We start from the raw sequence: 13,793 nt of genomic DNA on the forward strand, positions 1-13,793 counted from the left end.
AATATTATTATTTTTTTAAAGCCCTTTCAATGCAGAAAACCATGGAAACTTGTTTCACATTTTAAAAGCTAATTGTGACTTTTTATCTCGTAATCAGATTTTTTTTTTTTTTCAGATAGTTTTTTTCAGATAGACGAAGTCTTGGCTTATGAATATTAATATGAACGGCATTTTCCACCACAAGGTACACCCAAACACCCAAAAAACTAAAGCTAGTTATGAAGTCAGAAATGTGAAATGAAAAGTCGTAATTACCTTTTTTTCATTTTTTTCCCCTACACACAGTGGATGTACACGGTAATATTAATTACCATGAGATATAAACAGTGCCAGTGATAAAATACAACTTTTTTACATTCATTCAAGATTTTTTTTTAACAATTATATTTGCAAATGATGACATTAATTTATCTACAGAAATATCTGAGAAATTTGTTCTCCAGTTTTCACTCTTCCTGTTTATTTTGAATAATTTTTTTTTTTTTACTACATTTTAATATATTAAAAATACATTTGTTATTAGATCGTGTATTATTATTAAGTATACATGACACGTATCACATTTGACTTTTTGTTTTGTTTTTAGTAGTCTATCACCTTTTTTATCTTAATATAATAAAATACAGAAATTTGCCTACCTGCGTTGGTCTTAGCCAATCAGCCCGGCCAACTGGATAACGTCACATTACCTAATTAATATTCATGAACTAAGCCTTCGCCATAGTAGAATTTGCTAGACCGGTTAATCAGACATGAGGGGCGGGGCTTTTCCGGAGTGTATTACGCAAGAGATTCCATGCAACTCAAAGTCACCGTCTGCTGTCTTTCAAGCGTGTTTGAGGAATATTTGTGAATATTGCGCAGTAGATAATTATTGCTAAATATATTTGTGTACATAATCTGAAAAAAGGATTGATTATATGGTTTTGTTAGTTGCTATGTGCAATGATGTCTAAAGGTCAAACCTACTGTCAAAAATGACAGGAAACATTCCTGATTAAATCAAATTGCTGGAATGTCGTGTGTGTGTGTGTGTGTCAGTCACGGAACTGACCTTGCTGTAAATAAACTACAAGAAAAAGTCACCTCTGGGATTTCAATGGTTTTCTTTTATTTTACACCAGATTTGTATTGAATCAATGATAAATATTCAAATCATTCCATGACCATTTTTCCACAATTAGCTGCCTAAATACAAAGTGCAAATTGGACTTGTATGCCATTTACTGCCTTTGACACAGCAGTACAAAACTAAGATGTTAGTTAGTGATTAGTGGAGTCGGTATATGCACATTTAAAAGTAACCCACTGCATTTAAAAAAAAGTTTTTCCTTTTAGAGAAGACGTTAGAAAAATTGGTTATAAACTGAAAGTAGCAAAATATAAAAACAACCCCTGCAAATGAAGATGCATCACCAATGTATTCTTTTGAATGAAATGAAGATCTACTTATTAGTACATGTCCAGAGGACAATGTTTTTGTTTTGAAAAATCACAGATAAGAAATGAATTCATAGTCAGATGAATCACAGACGGTCTGATTACAGTCAATAACAGGCAAGTGTCGGCAGACTCGATTCTCATTACGGGTTTTTAAATCGGCTACAATGCCACATCACATTATGAAAACATCACAAACATTTAACAAGCCAACATTACCTATTAAAAAAAAGTGAAGCGTTTTTTTCTACACAAGGCTTTCATATAAGATTATATTTTCTTTCAAGCTCTGGATAATAAAAACAAAGAAAACAATCGATCTAAAAAGTCGAGTACCAAAACCAGACATCATCTGATCTGGCAGTTCAGGTCACATTTCAGTGCTACAAATCATTTAAGCAAAAGCTACGGGATGAATCTCACAAAAACCGTCACACGAATTTCAGTCCTATTCAAGTCATATTTCAGCACAAAATAAAGTATTAATAATTTAAATATGTCCAATTAAGCATATTCCACACAATTCTCATTTACTGTAATGCTAAAAAATAAGTTTTACATTTCTAAGTGTACACCCACTGTCTGTATTTCGATTAAAGGGCAATTTTATGTACAAAATAATTGCACCCAGACATTATATTAATTTAAATTAACATTAATTTTAGTATAACAGTAATTTTTCATTACAGTAACAAGTTTTTTTTTACCATAGCAATAAATATGAGTAGTGTATGTGTGATATAAATAATATATATCATTTTTGTTTCATTTTGTTGTGAAATATGACCAAGATATTTCCTTGTGAGTTTGACCTACTATGCAAGAACAATTGTTTCACTCTGGCCTTATTAGCAACACTTCATCATGTCAGATTCAGCCATGCTAAAAATAAAACTTCCCCAGGTTTATTCAAGAAAACGCTTAAAAAGATTTTGTTTTGCAAACATTCAGCTTGAGGCTCTTCCTTCCAGCCGTGATTTGTGTGTGTGTGAAACCGAATTGTGCTTGTGTGTTAGCCGCATCTTGGCACTTGAAGAAGCACGAAGGAGAGTCTTAAACTCTCGTTGTGTATTTGTGAACAGGGAGTCGATTCGCTGCTGGCGATTATGAATGAACACTACACTCTCGTCTACGTCGTCTCGAATGCTACAAAACCGTAAATTCACAAAGCAAGATCAAAACACACAGAGTTTAAAGACTACTTGAAACACGAGTCTATTCAGATGTGACCGCTAGGTCAAACTGCGATAACCAGAATCCCTCCCTCCCCAAACCCTGCCGATGAGTTGCTCCTTAAAGGACTAGAAAATCAGTCTGACAGTAGATGCATGCTGACGATGATTTGCTGCTCACTCGCTGTCGTCGTCTCCGGATGGGCTTTCCCAACTGATGTATTTGACGATGGGTGTGATCACATTGTCCTGGACATACAGCTGGAAGGAGTTGATCTGATCGGAGGTGACGTTCTGGAAGGCGTAATACAGAGACGCAGCCAGTGCGATGAACACCAGAAGCTTCAGCCAGAAAGCGAGCCAGCGGCGGGGTTTGGGAGGAGCGGCGGGTGCTGCACTGCGAACGTCTGTGATGGAGGATTTAGTCGCTGTGTAAATGTTCTGCTGTAGGAGGGGCTCCTCCGACCAGAGGTTCAGCGGCTTCACCGGACGTCCAGCTGCACCGTGGATCGGCCTCCGACATGTGGCCCTGTTCGGATAGAAAACATAAAGTGGGTTTAATTAAAGCACTAATAAGCAGGGCCACATAGAATCTGTGATTTCTGCACTGATTTTTTTTTTTTAAACTGCAGAATTATTCAGAATGGTTTTAAATGTGTTTAAAAGATCTAAGAATATTGGAACGGAAAGCATTACAAATAAAATATTCACTTTTAAATTGTATTTAAGGTTTACAATACAAATAGAACAAAGCTTGATCTCTCTTATTATAGGCTACATCCACTAAAAGACAGAAAACATTGCTTTATCAACTGTATTGTAGACAAATCATTAAATAAACAATTTTATATCATTCAACAATAGAGCAATATAAATACATAACTACCAAAGTAAATAACTAATTTGAATAGCTATAAATATGACATTTCTGTAGACAAATTATGTTTACTTAACTCCTCTGTGGTAAATTTTATCTTAGACATTTTAAAATATCCCTAAAAAAAAAAATGGCGCACAGATTCCGTGTGGGCCTGCTGATAAGCGACCATCATCAACATGTAAACAAGTTACATATAACAAACATATCGGAGGAGAAAGACAGAATATTAGTATTATTGAGATACTATTATAATTCATTAATATTTTTAATTATTTTATTTGAATATTTTTCTATTTCTGTTTTCAGTTCAAGTTTTAGTAATTGTGTTTGTTTTTGTAATTTTTAATAATTTGGGGATTTTTAGTTGTTGTTTTTAAATTTAGCTTTAATAAATTTTTCATTCATTTTACGTTTTAGTTATTTTAGTACATCAAGTTAGAATAGAAACAATAGAAACAGAAACGCTACCTTGGCAACTAGCTGAAATAAAAAAAGTTGAACATTTATACATTTAATTTATTTTATTTCTATAACATTTATTATATTTATTTAATTTTATGGTTTTAGTTAACTATAATAACCCAGGTTCGTATTGCTTTCTGGTTGTTACTTTTACATATTGTTTCCAAATACATTTAAATGTGAATTTTCCCCCAAACCATTTGACTTTGAATATAATAAAATGCATATATAATTAAATACTAGAATAGTGGAATTTATAACCATCCAATGAGAAACACCTTAACGTCACATTAGCTTCTATAAAATTAACATCAATCTTAGCTTCTTTTTGTAAATAATTTTTCAAATCAAAATCCCTTTGTGATAGAGGTGGTGAACATTCTTGGTGCAGTCTATCTATTTTAAATTCTATACAAAAATATGGTGCTGCCACAAAATAAAAATACACTCACATCTTCCACATTAACTTTAAAAGCACTGATCATAAGTAGGGTTGGGTAGCATTCACATTTTAGCTGGTACCGGTATCTGCAATTCGGTACCGGTACCCAACGGTACCTTTTTCCGGTACTTTAGAGATACATCAATAACTCTCCAGAAACTGTAAGTCATTTATAGAAGTATTACTGACAGATTATGCAAGAGCTGCCTTGGTCTGCCATTGTCTGTGATGTTTGTTCACTGTAATATTTAACAGCAAATTTAGGCTACAGCTACTTAATTAACTGAATTCATAAAAACAACCATATTATAATTTTTTCCTTTTTAATTAAATTTCTATGAAAAGATTTCCCACAAATTTTGTGTTGTGTATTTTCTGGTAATCAAATAAAACATTAATTTATCTTTTAATTTAATGAAACTTTTTTTGTCAAACAAACTGATACTGTTAAAATTAAAACATGGAAGAAAAATTGTGATATATTACTTAAATAAAAAAATAAAAAAAGTTTGATAGTTTATAATTATTACATTAGTGTTAGTATTCTTATTTCACCGAGACGTATCTAAACTCTACTGTACAACATTAATATAATGTTAGAGGTTGCCGTGAAGACCTTTGAGATTCTGTGTGTGTATGACATGACGGTAGTTTTTCTCAAATAAACAGTAAAATGCTCATGAATTGACTCTCAAGGGGGTCGCACACCGGACGCGGAGCTCGGCGGCGCTCGGCGGCGCGCCACGCAGCGTCTCAGGTATCGCACACCAGACGCGCACATTTTAAAAGGCTACGTTTATTATACATTTCCCCAAAATATGTTTAGACTTTATTCAAGCTGTCGAACTCAGAATGTAAAACAAATGTGTCTTGTAGCAAAGGTTGAAATCAGTATACCTTAACGATAATATACTTTTAATATAAAGCCTTGAAATGGCGCTCTGTGGCGCGGCAGGATTTAGAACAACTTCCTGAGTCGCCGCGGACAGGCGCCGAATGCCGCCACCGGTGTGCGTACACTCATTGAAAACAATGTGTTCGAATTTTAAAGACATGGCGCGCCGCCGAGCGCCGCCGAGCTCCGCGTCCGGTGTGCGACCCCCTTCAGAGCAGCTCTAGAGATGACGGACATTCGTTTATGTCCTCGTATGAGATGGAAAAACACAATTGTGTGTGTGTGTGTGTGTAAGGTAAATAAACTGCGGGACAGCGCCATTTATTCACACAAACTCACAGGATTCGAAAAGAGTCTTTTTGCTGTTTAATATTCACAGATACCATAATCACCAGATGCGTTCTCAGGTACCGAAATGTGGTACTGATTTAATTAATGTGAATCGGTACTCTGTAGCACCGCCGTAATTCGGTCGGTGCCCTTAAAAGTACTGAGTTCGGTACCCAAACCTAATCACAAGTGACTTAACCAAGTAAACTTTTCTATGAAACGTCCTTCACTCAGGACGGCTCATCTTCATACTCACATTATTCCGGTTGGTGTGGCAGGTTCATTGGGAAAGATTTCCTTCAGAATATCTCCTCCGTCCACAGATGCTTCCTCAATGGCTGATGCCGTCTCCTCCACCTGCTGCTGAACAGAAGGAACCTCAAATTAATCACCATTAAGCGAGGCCTGATGAGACTCTATTGCGATGCTAACGAGCAGGCTTTACTTTAGTGCGCTGCCTGCTGCTGGTCCTGGTGGTGACTGGAGTCTTTCCTCTGCTCCGCACCGGCTTAGTCACTACAGGAACAGGCTCAGGTACTGGATCAACTTCTGCCAATGAAATGTACAGAAAAATTGGTGAAAAGGAAATTGATATGACAATTAAAAAAATAATAAATTCTAGAGCAATTTTTGGAAAGCTGAAGTCTCTTAAATTTTTGATAAAGAAAAAGTGCTTGTCTGGATGACCCGGTTCACATGCAGACTCTGATAGCTTAGCTCTCCTCAACAAGCTACAGCATTTATGGTGGTTTATTGTTTACTAAAACCAGGAATATACTACCCAATTTATGCCCATATTTTTAGATTTACAATCTGGATGCGTTATTGCTAGTTGGCAAAAAACAAAGCCAGATTAGGGTCAGCCGGAGTTGACAGATTTAAATAAAAATACTGTAATGTATGATGAGCACAGATGCTAGTTTTTTAGCTTCACACTCTGATTCAATCCAGTCGGGTGAGATCAAACATGTTTGATATTTTGAGCCAATTTTAGAACACAAAAGCCGCCGGGGCCAGTCGTGTTTTCACTGTCACTTCCAGGGCTTGATCGGGCCTCGTCGGGCCTTCCTCTGGGCCAACGGAAAGGATTTTACGGCCCACCAAATACCTTGGTCCAAAGTGGGCCAGCTCGGGCTTGAGGAGTGGTTACAAACAAAGGCGGAGTTTATCTGAGCCTGGACACGGCAGCGCCGCGGATGATTTCATATACCAGCTAACATCAGCATTAAAGACTTTTAAAATCATTTTAGCGGTAACACTTTACAATAAGGTTCAAAAGTTAACATGAACTAATAATGAAATGCACTTATAAAGCATTTATTCATTTTTGTTAATGTTAATTTCAGCATTTACTAATGCATTATTAACATTTTGTTAACATTAGTTAATGCTTTGTAAACTAACATGAACAAACCATGACCAGCTGTATTTTTATTAACTAACGTTAACGAAGATAAACAAAGCTGAACAGAGGTGTTGTTCATGATCACTAATGCATTAACAAATGCTAACTAGTTAAACCTTCCTGTAAAGTGTTACCATTTTAGACAGCAGCGAGTGTTTGAAATGATTTCTGTTTGTGATCTGATGTGGAGTCTGTTCACCACATAAAGCAGAAAAATAAAAAAATGTGTATGCGATGCCAAAGACTACACACGCAAACCATTAATATAGTAAACATGGTAAATACGTCCGCTTGAAGAAATCAGACAAATCACATAGGCAATCACAATCATGGATTTATTTCATCTATCAGCATATCTCGCCTCTTTATAACGATCCATATTTTGATTCGCATGTCTCTTAAAATAAAGCAACGGCAGTTTTCAGGAGCGTCCGACGTTTGTCTGTGGTTCTAATGTGCAATCACGACACAGTTTAAATCATAATGATCAATGTACACTTAATATTGTAAAAAATTGATGCTTGGGTTTTAAATCTTTAAAGCTGCAGTCCATAACTTTGTGCTCTAGCGGTTAATAAACAGAACTGCATATATCTTGCGGAGGAACATTACAGCCGGATCTACTTCTCTCAGTTGATGTCTATGGCGAGTCACGCAGGGACTGTGCTCCTCCGCGGTGGTCCCTACCAGATCGGTTCTGAAATAGTCCCAATATAAACACTTATTATAAGTGTACCATAACGATTCAGGGTAAGATAAAAACATGGTTGGGAAAACTAATTCATGTAGTACAGTCGCATTATATCATTTGTAAATCTTGAAATAAAAAAAAGTTATGGATAGCAGCTTTAAGTAAACAACAAAAATGCCAATAAACGGCCACTGTTATGTTCATTTTGCGATAGGGATGTCCCAATCCGATCACGTGATTTCAGACTCGATCGGAATCGGACGTTACATCCCGATCAGGACTCTGATATAATGTATATTCTGGGGTGAGGTGAGCATGATGACGCATCAATAATATGGGTTGTAACTTGAAAATAATGCTTTATGTATGTTTCTGTAGATGGATACACGTGCTGGCTCCTCGGTGATGCATTACAACAGCGCTAATATCACCCGTGTATATTCGCCAGAAGACGCGAATGAGAGCGCGCGCGCTGATCTGTCTCTCTGCATCATCCGAAAGCGCGCACTCGTCTCACAGCACGCAAATATTGAGTTCTCTTTCAAGACTTGCGCTTAAACGGACCAACTCACACAAGAAGTATGTCAGCATGTCCATCTTGATGAGTATCCAAGCAGACATATAGTCTGAATATGCCTTAAGATGACTTTATACAGTCGAGAAAGACGACGCAGAGCCTTCCATTAGGTCTTAAAGGGGCAGTAGCCTTTACTGCTGTCTGTTCAATCTCAAACAAAAGATAAGGAATCACTCACTGCTCTTGATTGAATAGCTTTTGTAAGGATTATTCTTTAATTTAAACAGTTAAATATGCAGCTATTTTACATTTCATTAGCCTACTTTATTCATTTTAACTAATGAACTTCAAACTAATGTTAGACCTATAAAAACCTGAAAAGCATTGTTAATTACACTTCAGTCAAATTACACTTCAAATATTTTTTCCCCAAAGTTAGTTTATGTCATTGTAGGCAGTTATTATAACGGTGATTTCATTTCAAGTGTTTGTTTTTTAAATAAGTTTAGTTTAAGTTAGTTATTTGATGCTATAAAAACGGCTGTGTGATGTCATGATTGACAGCTGAGATCGAAGTTGTCACTGAGGCACTAAGATTTTTTCGGGATTTTTGGGAGCAGATTATTTAATTTAATTTAATTTCCATAACTGTTTCTATTTCACACCAACATAATTAATTGTTCTGCAAGATTTTGTTATTTATTACTTGATTGTTCAAGCTACCTCACAGAAGTGCTCTGTTTGTTAGAGTTGTTGGATGTTAAAAGAAGGTGAATCAAATAAAAAATAAGAAACATCCTGGTTCGTTTTTTCGCTCTTCTTTATTCTTTTTTTATGTATTATAGAAGTATCGGATCGGGACTCGGTATCAGCAGATACTCAAAATCAAATGACTCGGAGGCAAAAAAACCTGATCGGGACATCCCTATTTTGCGATCTCGTTAGTTTCTGATAAAACTACCATTTGCTGGTGAAATAATGGGTTTGTGTGATGCGGTTTCAGAAAGGCGTGTTACGGGTGGGTTTTAGTGAAGCGCTGCAGAGCTTCTGGCCCGACGGTGGAAAAGCAGTGTGGGTTTGGGCTCTGTGCTACAGGTCCGAAGCTATTAGCCCAGCCCGGCCCGTTGAAAGCCCTGGCTCGCAAAAAAGGGTATTTTGTTAGATGTTTCTGCAATAATTTGTTGTGTTCTGAATAACTTAAAAGTACAGCAGTGTAATCCTCGAAAAAAAGTCGAAAATTGTATGATGCCTAGTGCAGAGGTCTCCAATCTCGGTCCTGGAGGGCCGCTGTCCTGCAGAGTTTAGCTCCAACCCCAATTAAACACACTTGAACACGCTAATCAGTGTCTTACTAGGGCCTTGTTGTAACACTAATTAGCTAGTTCAGGTGTGTTTATTTGGGGTTGGAGCTAAACTCTGCAGGACAGCGGCCCTCCAGGACCGAGATTGGAGATGCCTGGCCTAGTGTTTTAAAATCAGTGGCTGATACACTTGAACAATCAAATGCAAACAGCTCATCTGGACTACCTTCTTCTTTGTCGCTGTACTGATCTTCAGCTGAATGCGTGTTGCCGTTCTGGTTTCCATCAGCTTTGATGGTGATGGCCTCCGGGATGGTGGTGGTCTCGGGTTCAGGCAGGATGTTCTCCAGCGGCGGCTGCTCCAGGAGCTGCAGGAGTTTCTTCTCATACACCTTACGTGTAGTTGCTGAGATACAGAACCAGGTAAAATGAGAATACAATCCAAACCTTCACGAATATTCACAAACCACGGGAAACCGTAACACCCTGTCCTAACTACACGTGAGGCAAAGATTCCAGCGAAAAGCAACTTTCCAGTCATTCGCTGTCATAGAATATACTTGTTTGTTCAACGCTCTTGTTTCAATGCGTTTAATTTCAAGATCTGAGGTGAATTATCCTTTGCTGCTTTTAGTATGACAAAGCTGGGAGTGCTAAAAGATATTCAAAGTAACATTACACCCATTTAACATTAAATAAAGCACATAAACACTATCTGAGATCAACACTGCTATGTTTTGGGTTGTTGTTCCAGCCGCTGTCACACAAAAATAGACACCATTTCTAAAATAGTTTCATAGTGTGTCGCAGTCGCGGCTCGTTAGGACGAAAACTCGAATTAACATGGAAAAGATAAACTTTTATCGCGTGTAGTTAGGACACCGTATAATACTAACCAACAATTGGTCCAGTATGAACTCCAAACTTGAGAAGCTGAACCTTCAACTCTTCATCAGTCAAACTCAAAACGTCGTTCTCCTCAGCCCGAACTCTGTCTGTCTTTCTTGTGGCTTTCTGGAAGTTAAGGAAACATCAGAAGAAAAATGTGTCATTGTTTAAATTTGTACCTACAACAACATACAGATAGCCTTTAATAACCCCTGGAGGTGTATGGATCACTTTTATGATGGATGCACTTTTTTGGGGCATCAAAATCTCAATCCACATTCACTCCCAGGATATATATAACTCCAAATGTGTTTGGCTTTTTAAAGGTTGAGTAAATTATAGGATAATTTTATCAGTGTGAACTATCCCTTTAAATGCATGCTTTTGGTTTCCCCCAAGCCTTATTTGAGCTCTCTCACCCTCCCCGAGCGGCTTCTGTTGGACACCAGCGGCGCTGTGATCTCCTCATCGCTGGAGAAAGTGTCCGGAGAGATGCTTTTCTTGTTGAGCACGGTCAGGTTCTTCAGATAAAGCTGGACATACACGTCCTTCTTGCTGTCAGCGCTGGGCAGAGGAACATGATTGGCCAGTAACTCGCTCTTCAGTTTCTCTTTAGTGAGCAGCGCCGGATCCTCGTGAAATTGCGCCATGCTTAATCTTCACCAGACTGCAAAATGAAACAAGGGGTTTACTTACGAAATGCAAGCGCGATTACTTCTTTGTCCGTTTAAAAAGTGAAGCGGTAACTTGTGAACGCGGATAAATGAAAATAAAAGCGGCTGTCAACCGTCAAACCGGCTCGCGCCTTCCGTTTGAATGTCCTCCTAGGATTTTACGACAAACACGGCTGTCTGTTACATCCAAAAAAATATTTTTTTTGGAAGATTGAACAACGAAGCTTGTGGCTAAACAAAAATAACTCTGCTAAAAAGCACAATTAAGCGGTTTTGCTAAGGCGGATAAAAGTAGAAATAGCTCGACGGCTCGTTGCGCGCGCGCGCCTCGGAAATGGCACAGAGGAACAAAGCTCAACGCTCATTGGTCAAATGGGTTAAGTAAGGCGTTCTCCTATTGGTCGTCGCGGAAGAGTGACAGACGCTGGTCCAAAACAAAGAGGCCGACACAGAGCGACAGCTGCAGCATACGGTGTCCGACTGCAACACACTCGAATGTACAGCAGGTTTCTTTACAATAATAAACTGTGCGTTATTGTAAAGCCCGTAAAAAAACAATACGGGAAATGTATGATGAGTTCAGTTAAACAGAACATTCAGGTAGGGATTTTGACAGATTTCTATTTCATAATAAAAGACTGCAATACAAATTGGGGGAGGGGCATCTTAAAGGGATAGTTCACCCACCTACACACACACACACACACACAAAACTCATTTACTCACCCCTCAAGACATCCTAGGTGTACATGACATCCTTCTTTCAGACGAATACAAAAAAAATTGTCCTGTCTAATCCAAGCTTTATAATGGCCGCCAAAAATCTAAAGCCCCCCAAAAGGTGCATCCATCCATTATAAAAGTGCTCCGGGGGGTAACAAAGAACTTTTGAAGCGAATCGATGGATTTGTGTAAGAAAAATATCCATATTTAACACATAAAGCAAAATATCTAGCTTCTGGGCGGCAGACCGTCTTCAACTTATGCAGAAAGTGTAAAGCCAAAAATATACTTTGTTTTTGTCTTTTTTACGTGCACACAAGCATATGCGCACAGCCTTATAAAGTATACTTTTGACTCGTATGCTCAACAGGCGTTCGACGCATGCGCAGTTTTGAGCAATCTCTCACCACAAGTTACAACCAATGTAAATACTGCAATAAAAAAATTAAATGTGCAAGTGCAACCTTTGCTTACAAAAGTCCAGCGGTGCACTTTGAGCACTCGAGTACTCTTCTGATGACGAAATTTGTGTCACGTGCACTGTACGCTGACCCTCGCATGCGCATAAAAAGTGAAGTATACTTTGGCCTTAACGCCTCTCACATTTCAAAACGCCTACGCTACATTCAATGTCATCGTCGCGCCAGTAACACTTTTTCCGTAAATTGAATACTGAAGATGGTCAGAAGCTAGATATTTAACTTTATAATGTGTTAAATATGGATACATTTCGTACACTTTAGAAGGCCTTTATTAGCCCCCCGAGGCCATGTTGAGCACTTTTATAATGGATGGATGCACTTTTTTGGGATTAAAAAATTTGGGCTGCCATTCATTTTAAAACTTGGAAGAACTAGTGTATTTTTTAATATAACTCCAATTGTGTTTGTCTGAAAGAAGAATGTCATACACACATAGGGCCCTATCTTGCACCCATGCAATTGACTTTGTACACCGACGCATGTGTCATTCCTATTTTTCACAGAAGCACGTCGCTAAACTAGTGAATGAACTTGCGCTCGCTGGGCGGTTCAGCACAAAAAAGGAGGCGTGTTCCGGCGCAAACAATCCCTGGTGCTATTTTTCTGTTCCATTAAACCAGCCTTTCTCAAACTTTTTTCAGTCAGGGCACCTTTCAAGAGTGCATACAATTTCAAGGCACCCCAGTTTAAAATATAATTTAAAAACACTGCATAACCCAAATTTAAATGCAAATGTCCTGTTTATTTAGACAGTAATGAACAGAGTATAATCCGCTAATATGTTTAACCCTTTCACACGTAAATTTAAAACATTCTGTTTATCAAAGCGACCGTTATTGATGTGTCACTTTATGGTTTCCATGGTGACGCGTCATTGCTTGTCACGTGACACACCGCAGCAACAACAGAGAATGAATGATGATCTGCTTTTGTCATTTTTCCTTTTTTATTCAAAATATTCACAATTTTTTTAGATATGGCCTGGAATATCTGATATTCCGATTGTCAAATATATACAAGTGGCAGTGTTTTGTCGTTTAAACAACTTTATAATGATCGCGTTAGTTGAGCTGTATGCACGATGGGCGCCGCCATCGCCGCCGCAGGCGCAGTTCAGAAAATCGGATCTGTTAGATTTAAGTTACAAGACGTGAATTCTCCCAAAATACATAAAAGTAAGTGGCAGGTGAACTGGTAGAAGAATAGAGTAAACTTTAAAGTTACTTACACAATGTGTATCTGATATGAATAAAACTAATTATAATGCAAAGGATTATTATTGCCTCTTCATTTTTCATCATTGTGTATTTTACAAACTCTAAATGTATTGTTTTTTTTAGTACGTATATGTTTGAAACCTAAAATAAACATTATGTGGCTGAAAACACTAAAAAGTTGTGATATATGACAGCTCTGAGCGCGCCTGTCTCTGGCTCAGTGCAAGCCAACGCGAAAGCACATTTGATGAACGTGATGCACTGACCGTTCTAA

At 37.8% G+C, this 13,793-nt stretch overlaps 1 protein-coding gene across 2 annotated transcripts; it reads right to left on the bottom strand.

Moving 5' to 3' along the window:
* Nucleotides 1-2,015: 2,015 nt before the first annotated feature.
* tmpob (thymopoietin b) lies at nt 2,016-11,471 on the bottom strand. Of its 2 annotated transcripts, none has more exons than XM_067436697.1 (6): nt 10,843-11,471; nt 10,432-10,549; nt 9,762-9,941; nt 6,067-6,170; nt 5,878-5,984; nt 2,016-3,141 (listed from the first exon to the last, which is right to left on the bottom strand). In XM_067436697.1, exons 1-6 carry the CDS (start codon nt 11,071-11,073, stop codon nt 2,790-2,792), a joined length of 1,092 nt encoding a protein of 363 aa, XP_067292798.1. In that variant the 5' UTR covers nt 11,074-11,471; the 3' UTR covers nt 2,016-2,789. The 2 variants fall into 2 exon arrangements, with proteins under 2 accessions (XP_067292798.1, XP_067292799.1); XM_067436698.1 differs by having other exon boundaries at nt 5,878-5,981; nt 10,843-11,467.
* Between the last annotated feature and the right edge of the window lie 2,322 nt (nt 11,472-13,793).

This window comes from Pseudorasbora parva, chromosome 25, assembly GCF_024679245.1.
Source record: "Pseudorasbora parva isolate DD20220531a chromosome 25, ASM2467924v1, whole genome shotgun sequence".
Taxonomy (NCBI): Eukaryota; Metazoa; Chordata; class Actinopteri; order Cypriniformes; family Gobionidae; genus Pseudorasbora; species Pseudorasbora parva.

Coding starts and splice junctions, on each gene's coding strand:
- tmpob (XM_067436697.1), bottom strand. CDS start 11,073: ATGGCGCAATTTCACGAGGATCCGGCGCTGCTCACTAAAGAGAAACTG. Junction 9,942..10,431: donor TCATACTGGACCAATTGTTG/GTTAGTATTATA, acceptor TCTGTATCTCAG/CAACTACACGTAAGGTGTAT. Junction 6,171..9,761: donor GTACAGCGACAAAGAAGAAG/GTAGTCCAGATG, acceptor TTTCATTGGCAG/AAGTTGATCCAGTACCTGAG.